At 42.4% G+C, this 21,450-nt stretch overlaps 1 protein-coding gene across 2 annotated transcripts in view; it reads right to left on the reverse strand.

Moving 5' to 3' along the window:
* Positions 1–20,402, reverse strand: part of ldb2a (LIM domain binding 2a) — a 90,616-nt gene extending 70,214 nt beyond the window's left edge. For both annotated transcript variants that reach the window (XM_072663002.1, XM_072663001.1), the window contains exon 1: positions 20,167–20,402. In XM_072663002.1, the coding sequence (XP_072519103.1) occupies positions 20,167–20,298 (132 nt within the window). In that variant the 5' untranslated portion in view covers positions 20,299–20,402. The remainder of the gene's footprint in view (positions 1–20,166) is intronic.
* Between the last annotated feature and the right edge of the window lie 1,048 nt (positions 20,403–21,450).

The following is a 21,450-nucleotide window of genomic DNA, read 5'->3' on the forward strand; positions in this document are numbered from 1 at the left end:
TTTCAAATATCTGTCATATCCGAGTATCTAATTCCAATATTTTTAAGCAATTATCAGCCATGACAAACATATTCCAAAATATCACATTAACACAGACCTAATTATCATATAAGCTCATAATACAGCCATTTAATACCTATACTTACTACATACATGTATACAACCAAATTCATGCTACATGCATGTCTGTGTGCACTGTGGAAGCGACATTCAGCAGGATATATGACCTCATCAGATAATCTCACACTCGCCCCCCCTCAACCCCCTCCACTACCTTTCTCTTCTGGCCTCTTGAGGATTGGCAAAGCTTCAGGGTCAACACCAACTTTCTCTCTCTAACTCACTCTCTCTCTCCTTTTCTCTTTGTTGGATGCTTTCAGAGGGATGGTTCTCTTCAAAACACTAGAGCCAAACGGTGCTGCTCCCTATTTTCTTTCTTTTCACCCCAAAGTGCGTCACACACTGCCCCATCCTCCACGGAACTGCCCATAAATCGCCATCTGCAACCCACCAGATTATGCTAAGCACCTTTACTTACTTCTATATATGCTAGCTCAGCTCATTTCTGGCCAGCTTCCTCTGACCAAGCTCAAGTTCCTCCATCTGGCCCTCTGGTCAAGGTTAATACCATTACGCTTTGATTATTAATGATGTTGCGGGCTGGTTGTAGGAAACCGTGAGTGTGCTTTGCGTCTATAGGAACCCTGATAGGCTAAATGTTCTGCATGGATAATTCTACCTGTTCCATAAAGCCCTCAGCAGACACTGCAAAGGGTCTTCGGCCTGCTTGTGCTGCGCTATGTCATTGCTATATTAGCCCTACGAAGGAGTTAATGGTGACATCACAGGAAACAATCCTTCTAAGTGAAACATCCTCAGCCAGAGATTCTCTGGTTGCCTGCCTAAACTAAGTCCTGCTCTGTTGGTAAGTCCTGAACCGCTGTCTGAGCTGCAGTGCTTTGCTACGCCCTTACAGCTCAATATCCCTGTTGAGGTCCATTGACATCAGCGCTTGAGCCGAGCCACTCCAGCCCAGCGTTTTTGTCAGCAGGTGTAGAGAATACTCTCTGAGAGCTCATTGATCTCGTCAGAACACACTCTTTCCAATGCTGGGGGCTGCATATACTGTATATGTATAGTTACTGTGCCGTAAAGGGTGTCCAAACTTTTGCACATGCCACATAAGTGTCTCTACTATCCAGGGAAGAAAGCTTCCTGAGAGATTTTGGAGGAGCATTGCTGTGAGGATTTGATTGCATTCAGCGACAAGAGCCTTAGCAAGGATGTCAGGATGTTGGATGATCACCACCCCACCTCATCATCCCCAACTCACCAGCTCATCCCAAAGGTTGTGGATAGAGCATCATCTGTCATTCCAGAGACAACACAGCTCCACTGCTCCACAGCTCAATGCCGGGGGGCTTTATACCCCTCTAGCCAACATCTGGCTTTAGGCAGCATGGTGCCAATAGGTTTATATTTATCTGCTCCAGAGAGTCCTATTCTATTGGCAATACTCTACAGGGACTAGACAAGCTGTGTGTGTGCATTTGTTGAATCGTTATACTATTTAATCATTCCCAAAGATGGTCTACTGGGTTCAGATCTGTTGACTGGTCAAGCCTATGGTGCATTATCATGCTGGAAGTAGCCGTTAGACGACGGGTAAACTGTGGACATGAAGGGATGCAAATGGTCAGCAACTCAAATAGTCTATGATAGTTAAGCAATGAAAACCAAGAAAACCAAGTGTGCCAAAAAAACCTTCCCCACACCGTTACACCACCACCTCCACCAACCTGGACTTTAGACGCAAGGCAGGTTGGATCCACAGATGCCCAATCCTGACTCTACCCTCTGCAGTCCGGTGCCTCAGCAATAATCAACGCTTGAACAGACCAGGCTACGTTTCTCCAGCCTTCAACTGTCCAGTGTAGGTGAGCCTGTGGTGAGCCACTGCAGCCTCAGCTTTCTGTTCTTGGCTGACAGCAGTGGAACCAGATGTGGATCTTCTGCTGTTGTAGGCCAACCACCTTAACGTTGGATGTGTTGTGTATTCACAATTGTACAGAGTGGCTCTCTGAGTTACTGTAACCTTTCTGTCAGCTCCAACCAGTCTGGACATTCTGCACTGACCTCACCGCAAGGCGTTTCAGCCGGCAGAACTGCAGAGCTGAAAGCTGCAGCTCCCTGGATGTTTCTTCTTTATAATACCATTCGGACCAACCTTTAGAGACTGTTGTGCTGAAAATCCATTAAAATCAGCAGTCCTAGAAATGCCCACACCAGACCATCTGGCACCAATAATTGTGCCAGGCTCAAAATCACTGAGACCACATTTTCTCTCCATTCTGATGGTTGATGTGAACATTACCTGTAGCTGATGGTCAGTGTCTGCAAGATGTTACATCCTCTTATTCTAAAATTGTGCTCTATTAATAGTTCCAATGGGGAGGGGGGGGGGTATGGAGATGGAAGTCCTGTCTCTTAGGTACCGTATTCATACGGTACATTTCTGGTGTTGTCCTGCAGTGTTCAATATGCAGGTACACTGTATACCACATACAACACAATGACAACTACAATCTCAGCCAATAACAGAAATGCAGGTGTCTAGGCAAGAAAATTACGAGCAAGAAATAACTACACGCCCTGCTCATCAGCACCATTTATATATACACACTTGGCTGGAGATAACATGACGAAGCTAAAGACACTGCAAACATTAATTACATTACTCTATCTTGGCACTAATTACTCTGTTATAACTTAATTGCTACCAGATTTTAATGGTCTCCGACAGCATGATCAGTATCTGGCTGGAGCTCCGAATTAAAGCATTCCATTTATCTGGGAGATAATCTACACTGTCACAATCAATGGCCAATCTGATCAGGCATTTGCACCAATTAACACTATTTAATGGCTTGGCAGCCCCCATAAACAATATCAATACCCCTCTGCAGAAGCACCAGAGGTACAGCGGCTAAGATTATGACATTTTTAAATATTAGACAATACAACACACAATGGAATTATCTAGAAAAAACACATGTTCCTCTGCAAGACGGGACACATCGATCAGCAATAGCTCCTTAACTCTTAACTTAAGATTTCTTTCCAGACGTCCTGTGGTATCCGGCACCAAGACGCTTACAGCAGATCCATCAGTGTGAATTTATGTTTATCTGCTCCTGCTATTCTATTGGCATCTATACTTCTCTACAGGGACTAGACAAGCTATGTGTGTGTGTGTGTGTGTGTGTGTGTGTGTTTGTGCGTGCATTTGCACATCTGTATCAGCAATGGGTGCATTTTTTAGAAGGGGTGTCCGCAAACTTTTGTCCACTAACACACATACTTCAGGTTGCAAATGGACTTTGGAATCAGAAGTGTCCGAGGAGACAGAGCACTAAAACAAGCCTGGCAGGGGGTTCTCCAGGACCAGGACTGGAAACCATTACTCTAAGAAATTGATCAAGAGTCCATCAGGTCCGTAACTCCGCGAAGAACCCTTGACGAGGCCCTCCAAGGGTGTGCTGTAACGTATCGTAAACATCGCCATCTATAGCCTTTGTGTGCCGACTGACTGCTGGAGAAAGCTGCAGCTGTTATGGCTCCAGAAACACAGATCAGCGCTGATAAAGATGACATATTCAACAGCGGCGGCGCCGCGAGCGCGTGGGCTATAGATCACACGTCTTTAGCTGCCGCGGGAGATGAGTGGATCACGCCTTCGCTTCTGATTGCCGCTGTCTGCCCGTCTGAGCCTGATAGTGGGCTTTGATGTACAGCTCGCTGATCACTCCTTCAGGACCCCAGGTGAACTAACACGGGCGTCTGCGCGGGTTGCCTGAAGATAAAGCCGTATTGATTGGGCCGTCTGAAGGGATTCATCAATGTGCCAATGGCGCCTCTCGACCCAGTCGCTGCACCGCCGGGGCCAAGCAGCCGGGATTTATGGGAAATCCGAGGGCTTAGAGAGACAACGGCGTCCTGTAGCCTCAGTAAATAACAATAGTGAACTGCCTTCCGGGGCACACATGCACACGCCGACACAAACAGGCAGGCCAGGTCCTCCGAATGCTCGCAGATACATGTAAGCACATCGGAGTGGAACCGTAAATCAGATCCTAATGGTTTTGGGGTCTATGTGCTACTGGGGAAAAGCTGTAATTGGTTTATTGTATCTAGTGATCTTTCCTCTGGAGCAAACTGAGCAGGCCTAGTTGTAACTCCTGGCAGTGCAAGCTCATGCATTGTCTGGTGTTCTGGTAGTGGCGTCTTAGCGAGGGCTAAATAATAGCTAATCGAACAGACCAGCATGTTGCATTTTACTCAACTGTGTCAAACCATGCTGTGTTGTACCACTGTTAAACGCCTAGCGCATTAGCTTGTGGATGGTGTGTTATCTTGGGGCTGACATCTTAACTTGGGGCTCACGTTACTGTGCCATTAAGGGCGTTTTCCCACTAGCCTTTGCTTGTACGTTTGGTCAAGTCCGAAAGCCCGCCGTTTTAAAGCACGGGAGGTTGGTTTGGGCTTCGCTTCAAGCTATCCGCCCCCGGCGGCGTGTGTGCAGAGGCGTGGTTGGTTCATTTTGTCATGTGATCGCTTCGATTTATCGCCCGGATTGCTAAAAGACCTTCTCCTTTGAGACGGCTGCTTGTGCAGGTGTTCTTGCACGGTGAAAAATGGCACGACTCCAGAAAGCGCTGCTTCCTCGCTGCTTGAGTGTTTGTATCCAAGGAAAATAAGTCCCCCCCCCCCAAACGAGCCCAGAATTGACCCTAGGACTGATATACTCCATGTTCATGACCTGTGTCCAGACTGACGGGCCTGTATTGTGCATGACGAGCTGAAACACTGTTAGTTTTGCATAGTTTTGCACTGTTAGTTTTGCATTGCTTTGCATGTAGTGACCGAATCCTTAGGGTTTAATAAAAGTCATGGGGCATAAGGGGTTAATACACAGTACAAACTGTATATACCTCAATAACGGTGCACTTTAAAATATTACATTTCTTTATATACTTTATTTTTCTGTTTTTTCAGTTGTTTTTCGGTGATATGGGCTTTTTAACACATTAACATAAGGCCGATTTTTGGACACTCCTAATTTTTTCCTTATTGATGAAAGATACTGAATTAGGACACAGCAGTATCCTATCCTATTCTATCATATCACACTGTAATTTAAATGAGCTATATCGTTACACTCCTACTACATAAATCATACAGTAAGTTTCTGGAAATGTGTTCGTGTTGATGTTTACTGTTTACAGTACTGTGTAAGGCTGTACGACTTGGGGTCATATTTTCAGCAATGAAAACGAGCACTAACAGGTTTATGACACATTCTTACAGTGTACCAGCCCTGGAATCTCTGATTCACCGATATATTCATATTAATCTCTATTAATAGAGCTGAACAGAGATGGCACAGCAGTTTTGATGGGTATCAGTTTCGTGAAGATATCACAAAGAATGACGGATCACCAAAACTACACTAAATACATTGAATTATGGCACTGCATGGTTCCCACACTGCTCGACTCTACTCAACTCAGCTCACATTTCAGTAGCTGGTAGCTGCCTGCAAGGGATACGTTTTGGTCCCTGGTCCCCGGGAATTCGGAAAAACCGAAGTAGAGTGGTGCAGATACCAAGCAGTGCTCCATACTACTAGCTCAGATATATTTACTGAGGTCGCAATGAGTACAACCAAAAAATACATGCATGTGGTGTATAATTCAGTCCTATAGGTAATGTTAATGATGGTAAAACGCCTGCAACGCCTGCATGCCGCTAGCCGTACCTTGCCACCCTGCCGGTATCTGCCAACGTATTTCTAACCTTTTTATGTTGTCTCTTTTTTATAGGAGGGCTTTAAGACCAGGGGTGGGGTCTCCAGTCCTGAAGGGCCGAATTCCTGCACAGTTTTGCATGTTCCCTTCTCAAGCGCACAAGCACACCTGATTCAACTCACCCATTATTGCCAGGTTTCAGAGGTGTGCTGGAGCCAGGAAATCAGCAAACCGTGCTGGAATCCAGCCCGCGGTTCCCCACCCGTTTTAGCGGCAGTAAACACTTCAGACGTCTGGTTCCTATCAACAACACTGCGAGCAGTTCTGGCTGGGTAAGCTTCTCTACAGTGGAGAGTTTCACAACAAACCTCCCTGACTTACACTCTGTTTACATCTTAATTATTTAGTGGTGTAGAAATGACAACGTAAAAATAGTGGAATTCCAAGTGAAGGCGATTAAAATTCACGTTATGGACAAAAGTATTGGGACACCTGCTCATTTCTTCTGAAATCAAGGGCATTAAAAAAATTATCCTGCTTTTGTTGGAGTAACTGTAAAGAGTGAGTTTCCCAAAGTCCAGAGTCCAGAGTCCAGTTTCTTAAAAGCTTTATCATATTAAGATCATCTTAACTAGTGGAGAGAGAGAGAGAAAGTTTAATGTGATGCTTGCTCTACCAATTACCGATCATCTATATACCAACAGGCTTTTAGGAAACCCGGCCCAGATCAGTGCTGGTGTAGAGCTGGGCAATATGACGATATTGTGATAATCGTGATGAATTTTGTTATCGTGATAGACAATATGTTTTTCTAAGCATATGGAAGAGACTGTTAGTGCTTAATAAACACTGACCAGCTGCAGGTTTCATTATTAACAGTGTAATTAGACTGGTTTAATTAGATGACGAGCAGCAAATAATATATATATAACACAAATAAAATATATATATAATAAGAATAAAAATCACTGTATTCAGTACAGTGAGTATCTGAATGGTAGTTTTTAAGGATGTTACTACTAATGTATTTAGGCTATGATTACATATGTCATGATAAATACCGTGTATCTGAAAAACAGCCTTTGAATATTGTGATATAGTAATTTTACCATATCACCCAGCCCTGTGCTGGTGTCAGTCGAAGCTCAAAATTTTAATATAGATGGTGGTTTAGTGGCATCACTATTCATCAACACTAACTTAAATAGACCAGTGCTAACTCCGGAGTACTAAATCCTGGAGGCTCCTGACATTCTCCATCCCTGAACCTGAAACCTAACCTGAGACTCCAGCAGAACTAAAAATACTCCTTTAAGCCAGAACTCCCTCTTCAGCAGCCGCTCCTCTGGAGCTAGTCTTTATTTTGCTGTTGTATTTCAGAGTGGTGTGTATGTGTGTGTACGCGTGTGTGTGTTTACAGTGTCCAGGTGCATTAGAAGGTTGAGCGTCCATAATGGGAATTATGCAGATGAGCGGAAACAGCAGAAAGGTTGTGTCCTTCAGGTGTCAGCATCAAGTTGGTCCACCCAGAGGACCACCGCAGCGCATGTAGTGTATATCTCAGCCTTTACATTCACATACTGAGCCCGTTAGCTGCAGATACACTAATGAGCAGAAATCTGGAACCACATTCTAGTAAAATTTTGGGTTATTCATCTACAACAATAGTGTCCACATATTTTTGGATATTTTGCTCCATTTATTAAGCTAGTAAGATATTAATTGATAAATAATACAGTGTAATTATCCTATTGCAATCATTTTGATCTGCTGATTTAAGATTTGGTCATCATTTTTGAATCTTACTAGGTGATATCCATCCTTCCTTATTTGAAAACCAGAAAATGACCAAATCCAGGTTTCAGTTTGCTTACAGGAGAGAGAAGCTGGTTAGTGTTAGCTTAGTTAGCAGGATAACAGTCTGCTTCCCACAGAAATAACTCAAGTCTGGCTGACAGAAACCCCACTTATAAACGTCTAGACGAGAGCGACTCAGATCAAGCGACTGCGGTCGGAAGGACAGTAGCAATCAGCCCATAGCAGCTGCTGCTGACCAACTGCTGAGCACAGACCATGAAAACTGGTGTGTGAGAGAGCGAAAGTCAAGCGACTGGTGTTGGGAGGAACAGAAAGAGGAAATGAGAGACCGGTTCTGAAGTGTTTGGACTCGTAGTGACTACCTAGGCCTTTGATGAGTTAGCTAGCAGGCTGAACACCACAGCACAGGCCGTGTTCCAGCTAACTGAGGCTCGAATCCCACCTGTTTAGAGGATAAAGCCTCATGTCTGAGAGCGCAGAGTCGAGTGCATGGTCTTAGCCGTGTGTTTCATTGAGTAGACTGGCTCATCAAGGTTTGCTAGCTCTGTCTTTCAGTCGAACGCAGCACAGCTAAACTTGCAACTATGGTGGGCTTGGTTTTTCCCCACCTGGTGCCCCCACAGCACCCCGACCCTGTGGCTCTCTTAAATGCACATAAGGGAATGAGCTTTTTTGGCCATGTGCTACATAAAACTAGGGTTGTCATTTTAAATAAATAAATACTGTCCATTAATATGGAGTTGGTTCCTCTATTTGCGGTTCTCACAGCAGGTTTAGAACTCGGCAGTCATGGAGTCATCAGAGTTCACTGTTTTCTCCACGAAATCAAGGGTATTATCACTGATTTTGTTGGAGTAACTGTCTCTACCTGTCTCTATCTGACAGCATTCAGCGATAAGAACTGCCCAACTCATTCCAAATCCATCACTCCAGAGAACACAGTTCTTCCACTGCTCCATAGCTTAATGCTGGGGGGCTTTATACCCCTCTTGCCCACGCCCAGCATTAGGCAGCATGGTGGTCAATATGTTCATGTTGATCTGCTCCAGAGAGTCCTATTCTATTGGCAGTACTTCTCTACAGGGACCAGGCAAGCTGTGTATATGTGCGTACATTTGCGTATTAGTGTCAGCAATGAGTGCTTAACTTAAAGCAGCCGAATGCATTCATTAGAAGGGGTGTCCACAAACTTTTGGACATGCAGTGTATTCCCGCTGTTTGTTTGTGTACTCATTTGTGAAAGCAGTGCAGTCTGGGACTAGTAAACGCTTGATTGCGATGCAGTGGGCATACTACTGAATAAATGCATTAATTGTTGCCTTTCACAACAGCCTAATTGCAGAGCCTGAAATCATGATTTCAATTAATGTGTGATTAATTGCGCAGGCCTATAATGAACTGTATTAGCTGTTCCAATAATGATAGTTATTATTAGCGGATAGAATAGCATTGCTTCTTCAATGTCAATCAAGATGTTTTGACAAAGTCCCCCAACACAGAAATCCCACCAAAAAACATAAAAGTCTTCACTCTGAAATTCTCAAAAAACAAAATTCCCAGCGTCCAACGCTGCCTGACTCAAATCAAAACCACAATTTGAGGCTGTGAGTGACGGGTGGGGAAAAAAAGCCGTCCAAAAACAGGACGTTGGTGAAAATGGGCGATCCCACTTTATCTGTTATCAGTCCAGCACTGTAGCCTGGAAGGAACTGTGGGAAAGTCGCAGGAAAAAGGTGGGACTATTGTCCTAGCATCCTGCCAGCTTCTCCACCACCTTATTGTTTCAAACAATCCTTTTTTTCTGTGGTATTTTCAATGTAATCTATCAGATAGCAGGCAGTGCCCCGTAACCCTTCTTTGTGCAATAATAAAGGGGCCTATTGACGATACCCAACTATTGTGTTGTGTTCGTACGGCGGAGAACCGGACTGCTCCGTACGTTCCGCCTCACCTCAGTGAGGCAGTAATAGCATGACAATGCGCTTCACCCAACAGATGTAATAAACACGTCAAGCCAGATCATAATATCAATCATAACCACATCATGTTTTCTCTTTGTCATTGTGACACTTGTTGACATTGTGTTATCAGATTTAGTCTCAGACATTGACTATCTGATCATGAGCGTATGTCTCAAGTTATAATGTATAAGTCTATGGAACCTGAGGGAGAGGAGGACAGCAGGGAACAAAGCAACACAGGGTAAAAAGTAGCATTAGAGATTCCAGAAGGTGGCTGTAAAAAGGCACCATTATAAAGCCTGGAAACATCTCATGGCAAGAGCTAGCCGAGCGAAAGCCGTGTGTCAGCTTCCTTCGAATAATTCGAAAAATAAAAACCTTATTAATTTTGTTATTTTATTTGTTTGTGTCCCCCAGTTCAATTTACCACCCCGTCACACTACCATGCTTTGTCAATAATAAGTCAAATAAATAACCGAAGCTGTGTTCTGCCATTCCTTTACTCTGTTTATTTGTTGCGTTTTCAAGCTCAACCCAAACACACACACACAACGTACACAAAATACGTAAGAAAAAACATCCTTATGTTTTGTAAGACTATTTTACTACAGATGAAAGGCAATGTATCGATATCAGCCGATTTTCAGTCCAAATATGCAATCACTGGTCAGCCGATATTTCTAGCCGATCCTGAGAGCTGGTCAGATCATGTATGCTCCACATTTCATGAGTTGCTGCAATCAGAGGACCATGCAGTTCCTCATTCAACTGCTGGAGGGCAATACGGACATTACGGACAGCTGCAGAAGGCCATTAAAGATTTGTAAAATGTGTAAAACTAACTCTTGGGTAAATACTTTTACCACCACTAGCCGGATTCCCCCTCGCGGAAGTCTATCACTCAGCCCAGTACAGTGATTACCAGAACAGAGCAGAGCTAGTGAAGACAGATAAAGACACTCTGAGCTCCATAATGCGGTTCTGAGCGGGAATTCGGCGAATTTTCTCGCTGCTGGTGCTCGGACAGAGTTCGACAGTTGGGGGACAATGCACAGGACCTTACAGAAGCCCTGCACAATGATGCCCTACTAAGTTAGTAGGGTCAGTGATCGGCTGACCCTGCTGAAGGTTTCAGCCTCAAAAACACTAGATGTGCTAGGACAGGAACTTGACATGAAGAAACGCAGCTATTTTAGGATGACATTTACCACCCCGTCGCATCCCAGCCCAACACGTTTTACTGTGAATATAGCTCCCATGTCTTAATAAAAATGCCAATATTTATTATTAGATTTTATGATTACGGTGGGAATTTTTGTTTTTTCACATTGTAGACAATTGCTACGTAGCAATGGCGCACGTTTCGTAGAATGACTCAGATGTTAGGGGTAAGATAAGGGCAAAGAACCTACAATGGCAGTTCTGCCGTTCAGTGCACAGCAACACGAGGTTGGGAAAGACCGTTCCCATCTTTCAGGGCTAAACAATCCACCTATTACCTGCCGTGTGCAAAATCAATTAAACATCAGGTGTTACAAATGATCATGATCTGTCGAACGACTTGCCATTCAGAGGCAACAGCAGCTATAATAGGACTGTGGAGAAGTCGCATTGATTGGTTTATCTCTGAGAGACTCTGGGAGTGAGTTGCTCTTCAGCAAAATGCATTATCGATTGGTTTCAGATTGGGATAGGGCATCATCGCCAGCCCTCCGCCGCTCTTTTACATAAACGCATCCCATTCCACAGCCATTAGCCAGAGATTCATAAAGCAGGGCTTCCATTTGTTTTCATCCTCTTGACCTCTTATGGATCTTCCTGTATGTTTCATTCGCTCTCGATCTCTCTCTCTCACACTCTCTCATTTTCCCTCCCTCCCTGTCCGTCCCTCTCCCCCTACACCTCACTCTCCCCCTTCCGTCTGCGAATATTAATGAGCGCTATGCTAATGAGCTTACGAGAGCCGGGGGTCGACAAGGCTCCTCCTCTGAATGTTAATCGGCTGGCTCATTTGCATACTCTCCAGCGCTAAGTTGCCCCGCGAACCTGTCAGCCTGCGGCGAAACATTTCATCATGCCGTCAGGTATTACAACAGGTATTACGCTCGCGAGACAGCGCGGCTCAAAACAGTCGCGCAGTGGCCGTCTTTCTCCATAACGGGGACAAATACATACTGGATATATAGGCCTACTGCTTGTTATGGAGCTCTATAGAGACAAGCAGCGAAAGGTCAGGTTTACGTTTCAGGGTTTCTAGAATGACTCGGAGTGCGAGAAGCCTTCAGACCTTCAGACACTTTGCATACATGAACCAGAACTTTCCATATGCAAAGCAGAATGACTGTTACACACTGGCTCCACGTCCGTCCTCAGAACGAACCGTTAACCCAAGCCTGAGCAATAACACGTAGAGTAGGCCTTTAGAGACCTTACATTAGATCTGACATGAACCTACATAAACATTTATAAGTCAAAATTTTTCCAATTCAGTTTTTGCCCTCTCAATCTGTTCCGAATACCTAAATGCTAAGTATTAATCGTTACCAGTTCGATCTTTGTGTGTTTATATAATTAATTACGGCTACAAAGTTGTTGAAACTCAGTTTCAGTACAGTTTTCATTAACGAGACATTCTGGACTAATCTACTTAGTTTTCATTTATTTATTTTTTTAAATGATCATTTTTATAGTGTGTTTAATATCTTATAATCCAGTCTGACTGATCTTCCTGATCATTCAGCTCCCAATTCCTTTCAAACATTGTAAGTGTAGCAGTCACTTTCTGGTCTACAGATCAGAAATAATCACTTTATTTCTATCCCATTAATACTTATATTATATAATACAGTTATATTTATAGTGTGGTGAATGCTATGCTATATTTTAGCATATTTTTAAATATGAATATGAATGATTACAAAATGCAATATTTTAAGTATATTACAAATGACACACTGTGACACAATTCAGTAAAACATGATACAATATTTGTGTATATGAAGCTTTAGCATGAACTAGTAAACTAGCATTAGCTAGTAAATCACCAAGGTAGGCTAGTTAGTTAACCCAGTTAGCTAGCTAATCTTAACCTATAGACATAGGACCCCCAAATAGTGAGCATATATCGGCCCGCTGGATAATTGTCAAGATCTAACTGTTTTTTTTTCCTAATCTGTTCCTAAACAGATTTTACATGTGCAGAGACTTTTATTTTAGAAAATAACTAAAGACAAATATTATAAACAGCTTATAGAAATACATTAATATGACTAGGTCTGATCTAACATCATTTAGCAGAAAATGTAAAAATTATACAGAATAAAAGTCTGAAATTAAGTAAAAATAAGAAACTTGGACTGTCGGTGCAAACCAAGCCATGAAAAGTGGCATTTTGTCTGGTGTCAGATTAAAAAGCAGTCTTAACATTAGCAATAAAAATGCTATATTCAAATGATGATGCCTAAAAAAACGCAGGACAACAGGCCAATTAAACATCATTTGTATAAATGATAAAAGCCCTTCACCCAGCAGACGAGGACCAGGCTGTGTTCGTTAAAGCAGTACAGTGCAGACCCGATTCTTCCCTGTTTGCCCAGCTTTATCACATAAAGCTGACCATTCCAGATGATGAATGACCACGGCGACTTCCCCCTCTTACAACCTGCACTGAATTACCACAGGCCTCATCCGCACATTACACCTCTGAGCTAATAAACAGCGTGCTGATTGCTAGAGTGATATTAGTGGTATCGCAGCCTGATTAGGCTATTGTGGCAGTTCGGCTGTTTCGGAGATCTCTCGTGAGAAGTGGCCGGGTTTTGAGGCGTCAAACCTCCGACAGGAAAAGCCCAAATCACCTGCCACCATCCTTTTCTTTCTAGACGTGTTTGTTAGAACTGACACGTCGAGTGTGCTGCTACGCTTGCGTGGTCTTCCTTTCAGAGGAGACGGAAGACGCGCCAATGCATCGTGGTCAATGACCGGGAACCGGGCAGTTTGCTTTGCATAAACACCTCAGCGACTTCATTTATTTCCGCTGGCACTTGCCAGGCTTTATTTTCGCTTTCGGCCTCAACTCCGTAAATTGTGATCGCTGTTTCTTAAAGTGATAGTCATGTATCCGTGTAGCACTAACGCACTTCCCAGCTGGATTCATCACTGCCCCTCAATGAGATATCTTATCGTGATCTATCATATGAAGAGATTTAATCGAAGCGAAAGCCGCCGCGATAACAGAGCGTGGTGGGGAAGATTAAAATGACATATTGAGCCTGTGTTTACGCTAGCCCTGCTTGGTAAGTGCCGCTTGGAAGTGGAAGTCTTCGGGGGCTTAGGCCACGGCTCATGCATTATGCATGATGTTGTGGCACTGCATCTCGGCAACACAGCCTACATCCCCTTAAAGTTACACCACCCTCGCCAGGCCGCCCCGCTGCCCAACTGCATCTGAGAGCTTCAGCTAGTTTACGGGTGCAGCAGGTTAGCGTTACAGCCGCCCATCAGCCGTTCATCACTGTGGCTTCAACAGGGAACTGCAGGAACCGAGTGATAAGCTTTTAAATTAGTCAAACCTAAAAGAACCTCATGAAATATATGAAATATATTATTTAATATTACATATTTATAGAGGCTAAACTATAATCTTAAAAAGGGGGTTCCTCCGGGGGTCTTTAGTAAAAGTAATGGTTCTGCACAGTGCCATGGCAACCGATAACCAGGCAATGCTCAAATGGTACCCCTGTAAAGCTCTCATAGAACTTTCTGTAAAGACCCTTGTGAAAATGTTTGTATACGGCACCAAAAAGTGATCAACTACTTTTAAGAGTGAAAGAACTCATTTTCAGTTCTACACAGAACCCTATTAGTGCAAATGATTTCTTGTCTTGGATATGCGGTTCTAGAGAACAAACTTATATCTATATCACTATTAACCAGGGTCTCTAAATGTGGACATTTACAAAACGGTTCTATAAAAAAAATTAAGGTTTATGGTAGAACCAAAAATTATTTCCCAGTTTGTCTCATCAAAGAAACCCTTCTGGCAGCTTCATGTTAAGAGTGTTGATCATAAAATATCTTAAAGGTCTACAGAAAATCAAGAAATTAATAACTCCAGCCTGCAGCCTTAAAAAAGAGGGTTCTCAAATTGTTCTTTAGTAAAAAATAATGGTTCTAAATTTGCCCATGTTAACTCAAACAATAATCTAAAGGCTTAAACGGTTCTTCACTATGATGGAAACCTCCTGTAGACACTTTTAAACATGAACAAACAAATGTTCAACTACTGTTATGATTGACAGAACTCATTTTCAGTACTATACAGAACCCTATTACTGCAAATGCTCCTAAAAACAAAGGTTCTTATCTTGGATATGTAGTTCTAGAGACCAAACCTGGAATATCATCATTACTCAGGCTCTCTAAACGTGGGCATTTACAAAACGGTTCTAAAAAACAAATTAAAATATCCCATTGAAAGGTTCTTGGGAGAACCATGATTTTTTTAGGGTGTCTCTCCAAAGAACACCTTTCTGGCACTTTATTCTTAGTAGTGTTTTTCGTTAAATTACCTTAAAGCTCTGCAAAAAATCAAGAAAGTAATATGGAAAACCTTTTGAAAATGTTTCTGTAAAGACTCTTTTGAAAATAGCTCTATATGTATATGTATATGTATATGGATCTAGGGGGGAAATATAGAGAGCTTCTAAATGTACACATGACATTTATTGAACACAACCTCAATTGAAAGGTTCTCAGGGGAATCAAAAGTGGTTCCTCAAAAGCATTTCTTCAGTCTTATCAAGGAACCCACTCATGGCGCCTTATTTTTAAGAGTGTTTTTATATCGTTCAAATTATGCTGCTATAAAAATCTAGACAAAAACAACCCTCAACTGTCTTTAAAAATGGTTCTTTAGGTTCTTGTATTAGGAAATGATAATAGAACCAGGACAACTGAAAGCTTAAATGGTTCTTTAGGTTCTTGTATTAGGAAATGATAATAGAACCAGGACAACTAAAAGCTTAAATGGTTCTTTAGGTTCTTGTATTAGAACTGAAAGCTTAAATGGTTCTTTAGGTTCTTGTATTAGAACTGAAAGCTTAAATGGTTCTTTAGGTTCTTGTATTAGAACTGAAAGCTTAAATGGTTCTTTAGGTTCTTGTATTAGAACTGAAAGCTTAAATGGTTCTCTGCGTGGTTAAATGGCTCTTCACCATGATGAAGAATAAATAAGTACGCTACCTGTTGTATATGATTCTTTAAAGAACCTTGTGAAAGACGCTTACTTGTAACCTTTCTGTTATTGGACAGAACCCTTTTGGCTAAGAGCGCAAAGTTCAGAACACAAGTACATGACCTTCAGATGTTCAGAGAAAAGGCAGCTGTTTGGAGGAGTTGAGGAGGACTGAGCCTTTATGTTCTACTTGGTTCTCAAACAACAGCAGCGTGTGGAGATGCAGAAAAGCTTTAAAATACAAATGCAAATCAGACACCTGACGGCCTCCAACACGCCCCACATGTTCCTACGCTTCCGAAAACAAGCTGAAGGGATTGGGAGAATGAGAATGTGTTAAGGAAGCTGGAATTCACTGATACAAACAGACAGAGCTGAGGAAATTAAGGCCCCATATGCATTCTGATGTCTGAAGCTATTCGAGGTTGTATTGCTGAGATGTAGATCATAGGAACAGATGTTGGGGTGCTTTTAGTATCAGTGCTATCCTGCTTTACACTTTCATACAGTAGTAAATCTCCACAGTTTTGGAGAAGGAAATCTGGGGGACGCTGAAAATATTATATATATTATACATATAAAATATATATAAGTGTATTTTTGCCCCCAAGGGTACAAACAATGCACATGCACCTTCAGTTTTACCAGTGGTGTCATTAGACACATTACAGTGGGGCACTAAAATCGACGGTAAAACATCTGAGCAGAACTACAAGACACAGCAAGCAAATCACGAATTTTACGAATTCGTAAATATTTAAGGTAACGATAGCTCATAGCTGTAGGTTTTGGTTAAGGCTGCTAATTACCGTATAACTCACGATATTACCGTATAACCCACCATATTACTGTATAACTCACCATATTATCATATAACCCAACATTTTACCGTATCACCCACAATATTATTGTAAAACCTACCATATTACCGTAAAACCCACCACATTACCGTATAACCCACCATATTACTGTATAACTCACCATATTATCGTAAAACCTACCATATTACCGTAAAACCCACCACATTACCGTATAACCCACCATATTACCATAAAACCCACCATATTACCATAAAACCCACCATATTACCGTATAACCCACCATATTACCGTAAAACCCACCAAATTACCGTATAATCCACCATATTTCCATATCACCCACCATATTACTGTATAACCTACCATATTACTGTATAACTCATCATATTACCGTATAGCCTACCATATTACCGTAAAACCTACCATACTAGAGCACTAAAGCAAAGACATTAATTAAACTAGCAAAGGCACCAGTTACGTTAGCACAGGCTGTATTTATGCTAGCTGATTAACAGGGGCATTGAGAACAACCAAGCCTGGGTTATTTAGCTAACATTAGCTAAAAATGCAAAGATAATTACAATATCACATGTAGTTTTGTGCTGCAAAGGAAGTATTTATGCCTCTATGTGCGACAGTAATAATATACTAATATAATAATAATACAAAATAATAATACTAACTAATATTATTATTTCTACATTTTTAATAACAATGTATTATAATAGTATTAATGTATAAAAACTAGTAACACTATTGCTAACATTACAAACACATTATTTATATTCATTATAATGATATTATTACTAACTAGTTTTATTTGTAGGAAAGCAGAGAGGTACAGCTGTGCCTCTCTAAATTCAGAGTGTGTCCCAGTAGAACAGGTAGTCTAGAATCACCCCTAAATAGAGCTAAACTAAACTAACTAGAACTTAAATTAAACAGAGCACATAGAAGAGCCTGGAGTCGGGACAGGGTGGCTGCAGCTCACATTCCCAAACATGCTCCCTAACTGAAGGTACTGAGGACCACCCCAGTGACCCCAAACAGTGCAGTGTAGCAGCCTTCTTTTCAGAGAGTGTAAGCCTACACCAAACTCTGAGCGCAGTTCAGCGGGTGTCAGACTGAGTCATGAGTAAAGTAAGGTTCTTCAAGGGTTCTTTAGGCAATAGAATAATCCCATATAGCACCGTTAATACAGAATATTTAGAATTAGGGTTTTTCTTTCATTAGAAAAGGGGACCTTCAAGGGTTCTTTAGGCAATAGAATAATCCCATATAGCACCATAAATACAGAATATTTAGAATTAGGGTTTTTCTTTCACTCTTAGAAAAGGGGACCTTCAAGGGTTCTTTAGTGAAGACTACGGCTCTATGTAGAACCATGTTTTTTTAAATGCTGCAATGGTTATTTACCTTTCTTCTAAAAACGTGAGAGGCCGGAGAACCAGTGCTTAAATTAGTTGTTTTTCTTTGTTTAAAAAAAGTGGTTTAAGTGTTTGTTCTTTGGTAAAAGCGATGGTTCTATATAGAACGACTGTTAAAGGTTCTTTAGTAAAGGCGATGCTTCTAGCACACAGAATCAAGACAACTTTGATAAACTCAAAGGCAGTGAAGAACCATGTACTAGATGTAAGGGTTCTTCTTTACCGTATTAAAAAGATTCTTTACCCTCACATATGTTTATTTAAGGAACCAACATTTAAAGAGCCTTTTGTAGAACCTTTATTTATCTTCTTTAGCTCCACTTAAAGAAACCCTGGTGTCGTGTTCTTTACAAACATGACTCTTAGCGGACCAAAATTGGTTATTTTATAGCATCACTCAAAGAACCCTTTGTAGAGTGTTTTTATTTATAGATACGGTTCTTTAGGAGAACCAAAAGGCGTTCACCTATAGCAACACTTTAATAACCCTATAAAGAGTGTTCTTATTTAAAAACATGGTTCTTTAGGAGAACCAAAAGGCGTTCATCTATAGCAACACTGAAATAAGCCTTTGTACAGTATTCTTATTTACAGACACGGTTCTTTAGGAGAACCAAAAGGGGTTCTTTCATAGCTCCTCTCAAAGAAACCTTTGTATTTTTGTTTACAAACATGGTTCTTTAGGGGAACCAAAAGAGGCTCTTATATAGCAACACTTTAATAACCTTATAAAGAGTGTTCTTATTTAAAAACATGGTTCTTTAGAGGAACCAAAATAGGTTCTTATAAAGCAACACTGAAATAACCCTATAAAGAGTGTTTGTATTTACAGACACGGTTCTTTAGAGAACCAAAAGAGGTTCTTCTATAGCACCACTTTAGTAACCCTATAAAGAGTGTTTGTATTTACAGACACGGTTCTTTAGGAGAACCAAAAGGCGTTCACCTATAGCAACACTTTAATAACCCTATAAAGAGTGTTCTTATTTAAAAACATGGTTCTTTAGGAGAACCAAAAGGCGTTCATCTATAGCAACACTGAAATAAGCCTTTGTACAGTTTTCTTATTTACAGACACGGTTCTTTAGGGAACCTAAATGTGTTCTTCCATAGCTCCTCTCAAAGAAACCTTTGTATTTTTGTTTACAAACATGGTTCTTTAGGGGAACCAAAACGGGTTCTTCTATAGCAACACTGAAATAATCCTTTGTAGCTCCTTCATTTTAAGAGCTTTTATTTACGTCATGGGCTTTAGGGAACCGAAAGTGGTTCTTGTATGTTATGCCATTGCCTAAGGAACCCTTAGTAGCACCTTCATCTGATTTCTGAGTTTTTCTGTAGTTGCACAGCTTTCAGCCTCTTACTTCAGTTCTGTAACAGAACCAAATGGACCTTTAGCTTCAGTGGAGCGTCTCAGAACCATGCCTGATTCATGAAAGCGACTCCCTGCTCAGAGTCTGTAAAGTCATGTCTGGGCTCTTCGCCACTGTTTGGTGAGACTCTGAATCTCCACGTGGGTTTTAATTGGCAACCCTGTTCTCCAGACACTCCCACTCCACTGCACTGGGAAACTGGTGCTCAATTCACCCTCCCAGTTACAGTCCTGAGACATGTCCCAAAGCGAGTCACACGGCTGCACATCTGTTTCCAGGCACCTCTTGCACAGGAGTTGCGCTGGAATTCGGGGTCACGCAGCGCGTGGCCTCGGCGTGTGCGAGGAAAGCGTGTGCATGCATACTGACTGCTGCATGCACGCGCCCAAACACTACCCCTCCGTCTGCACTAGTAAAAAAAAAGTGCATTTAAAACTGAAGGAAAAAACACACACACACACACACACACACACACACACACATATATATATATATATATATATGCACATGCTCGCGCGCGCACGCGAACACACACAGACATACGCATGCTGAGACAGGAAAGCACATCCTCACGAGCATAACTTTGCTCACATACATATACAAATACACTCACACACACTCACACACACACGCGCATCCCAAAACGCGTGTCAACATCGCAAGACTCGAGCCAAAGCAGAAGAAGCCGGAGCCGGAGCCCGCGGAGCTCGCGCCCGCGCTCGCTCACCTCAGTGCGGGACTGCAGGCGCTTGTTGAGCTCGTAGATCCGGTACTCGGGCTGCACCACGTACGGCGAGTGTCTCCGGTAGAAGGGCGCGAAGGGGGACGAGTAGAAGGGGTCGTGCGGAGGGTTGGACATGGTGTCGGGGTGCAGGGCGCGCGGCGAGCGCCTCCAGCATCCGTGCAGCGCGCGCCTGCGAAAGCTGTGGCCGGGCGGCACGCTCACAACTCTCTCCTCTCCTGTCTTCCCTCCTCTCGCTCCCTCCCCTCCCTCCTTCCCTCCACCCCTCCCTCCTCCTCTCCTTCCCGGTCCGTGCGCGAGCTCCCATTGGCCAGCACAAAGTGCTGAAAATGCTCCAAGCTTGTGCATGTTTTCATTGCCCCCCCCACGCCACCCCCCCGCCCCCCTCATCTCACTTCCCTTTAAACCTGAAGTGTGGCTGGATCTAGATCTGCTGGGGTTCCTGTTGAGGAACCAGGCTGGTCTTTGTTGATCATCTGAGATCTCCGAGGTTTCTGTACAGCACCGTGTTGGTAAAAGTTTCAGTCCCCTGAACAATGAAGCCGAGTGTTTATTTGATCAGTAAAATTATCTAATATTACAATCATCCATAAAAAGTTGTGGTTCTCCATCACTGTGGTCATTAGAACATCCCCAAGGCTCTCCTCATGCGAGTCTGGTCTTATTTATAGTTCTTATCCAGAACCTGGTTTTGGTGAATCAGTGCTTAATCCCTTATTCACAGGTTTATAAAACACCAAGCTTCTGCATTTGAAGTCTGGCAAACTTCTGCTAGCTAGATAAAAAGAACTGGGTCAGGCTTGGCTGATCATATCTAATAGATATGAGCTATTTTGTTGCCATCAGTGTTGCCAGGAGTCTAAACTAGCAACACTGACACTAAGAGAAAGAGGAAGAACCACTGAGAGGAACCAAGACTTCAAAGGAACAACACATAAAGAGCAAGATGAGGAAGAACCACTGAGAGGAACCAAGACTTCAAAGGAAAACTCATTAAGAGCATGATGAGGAACCACAGAGAGGAACCATGACTTCAAAGGAAAACTCAATAAGAGCAAGACAAGGAACCACTGAGCAGAACCAAGACTTCAAAAGGAAAACTCATTAGGAGCATGAAGAAGAACCACTGAGAGGAACCAAGACTTCAAAGGAAAAGTCATTAAGAGCATGAAGAGGAACCATTGAGAGGAACCAAGACTTCAAAGGAAAACTCATTAAGAGCATGATGAGGAACCATTGAGAGGAACCAAGACTTCAAAAGAAAAACTC

This window comes from Salminus brasiliensis, chromosome 19 (assembly GCF_030463535.1).
Source record: "Salminus brasiliensis chromosome 19, fSalBra1.hap2, whole genome shotgun sequence".
NCBI lineage: Eukaryota > Metazoa > Chordata > Actinopteri > Characiformes > Bryconidae > Salminus > Salminus brasiliensis.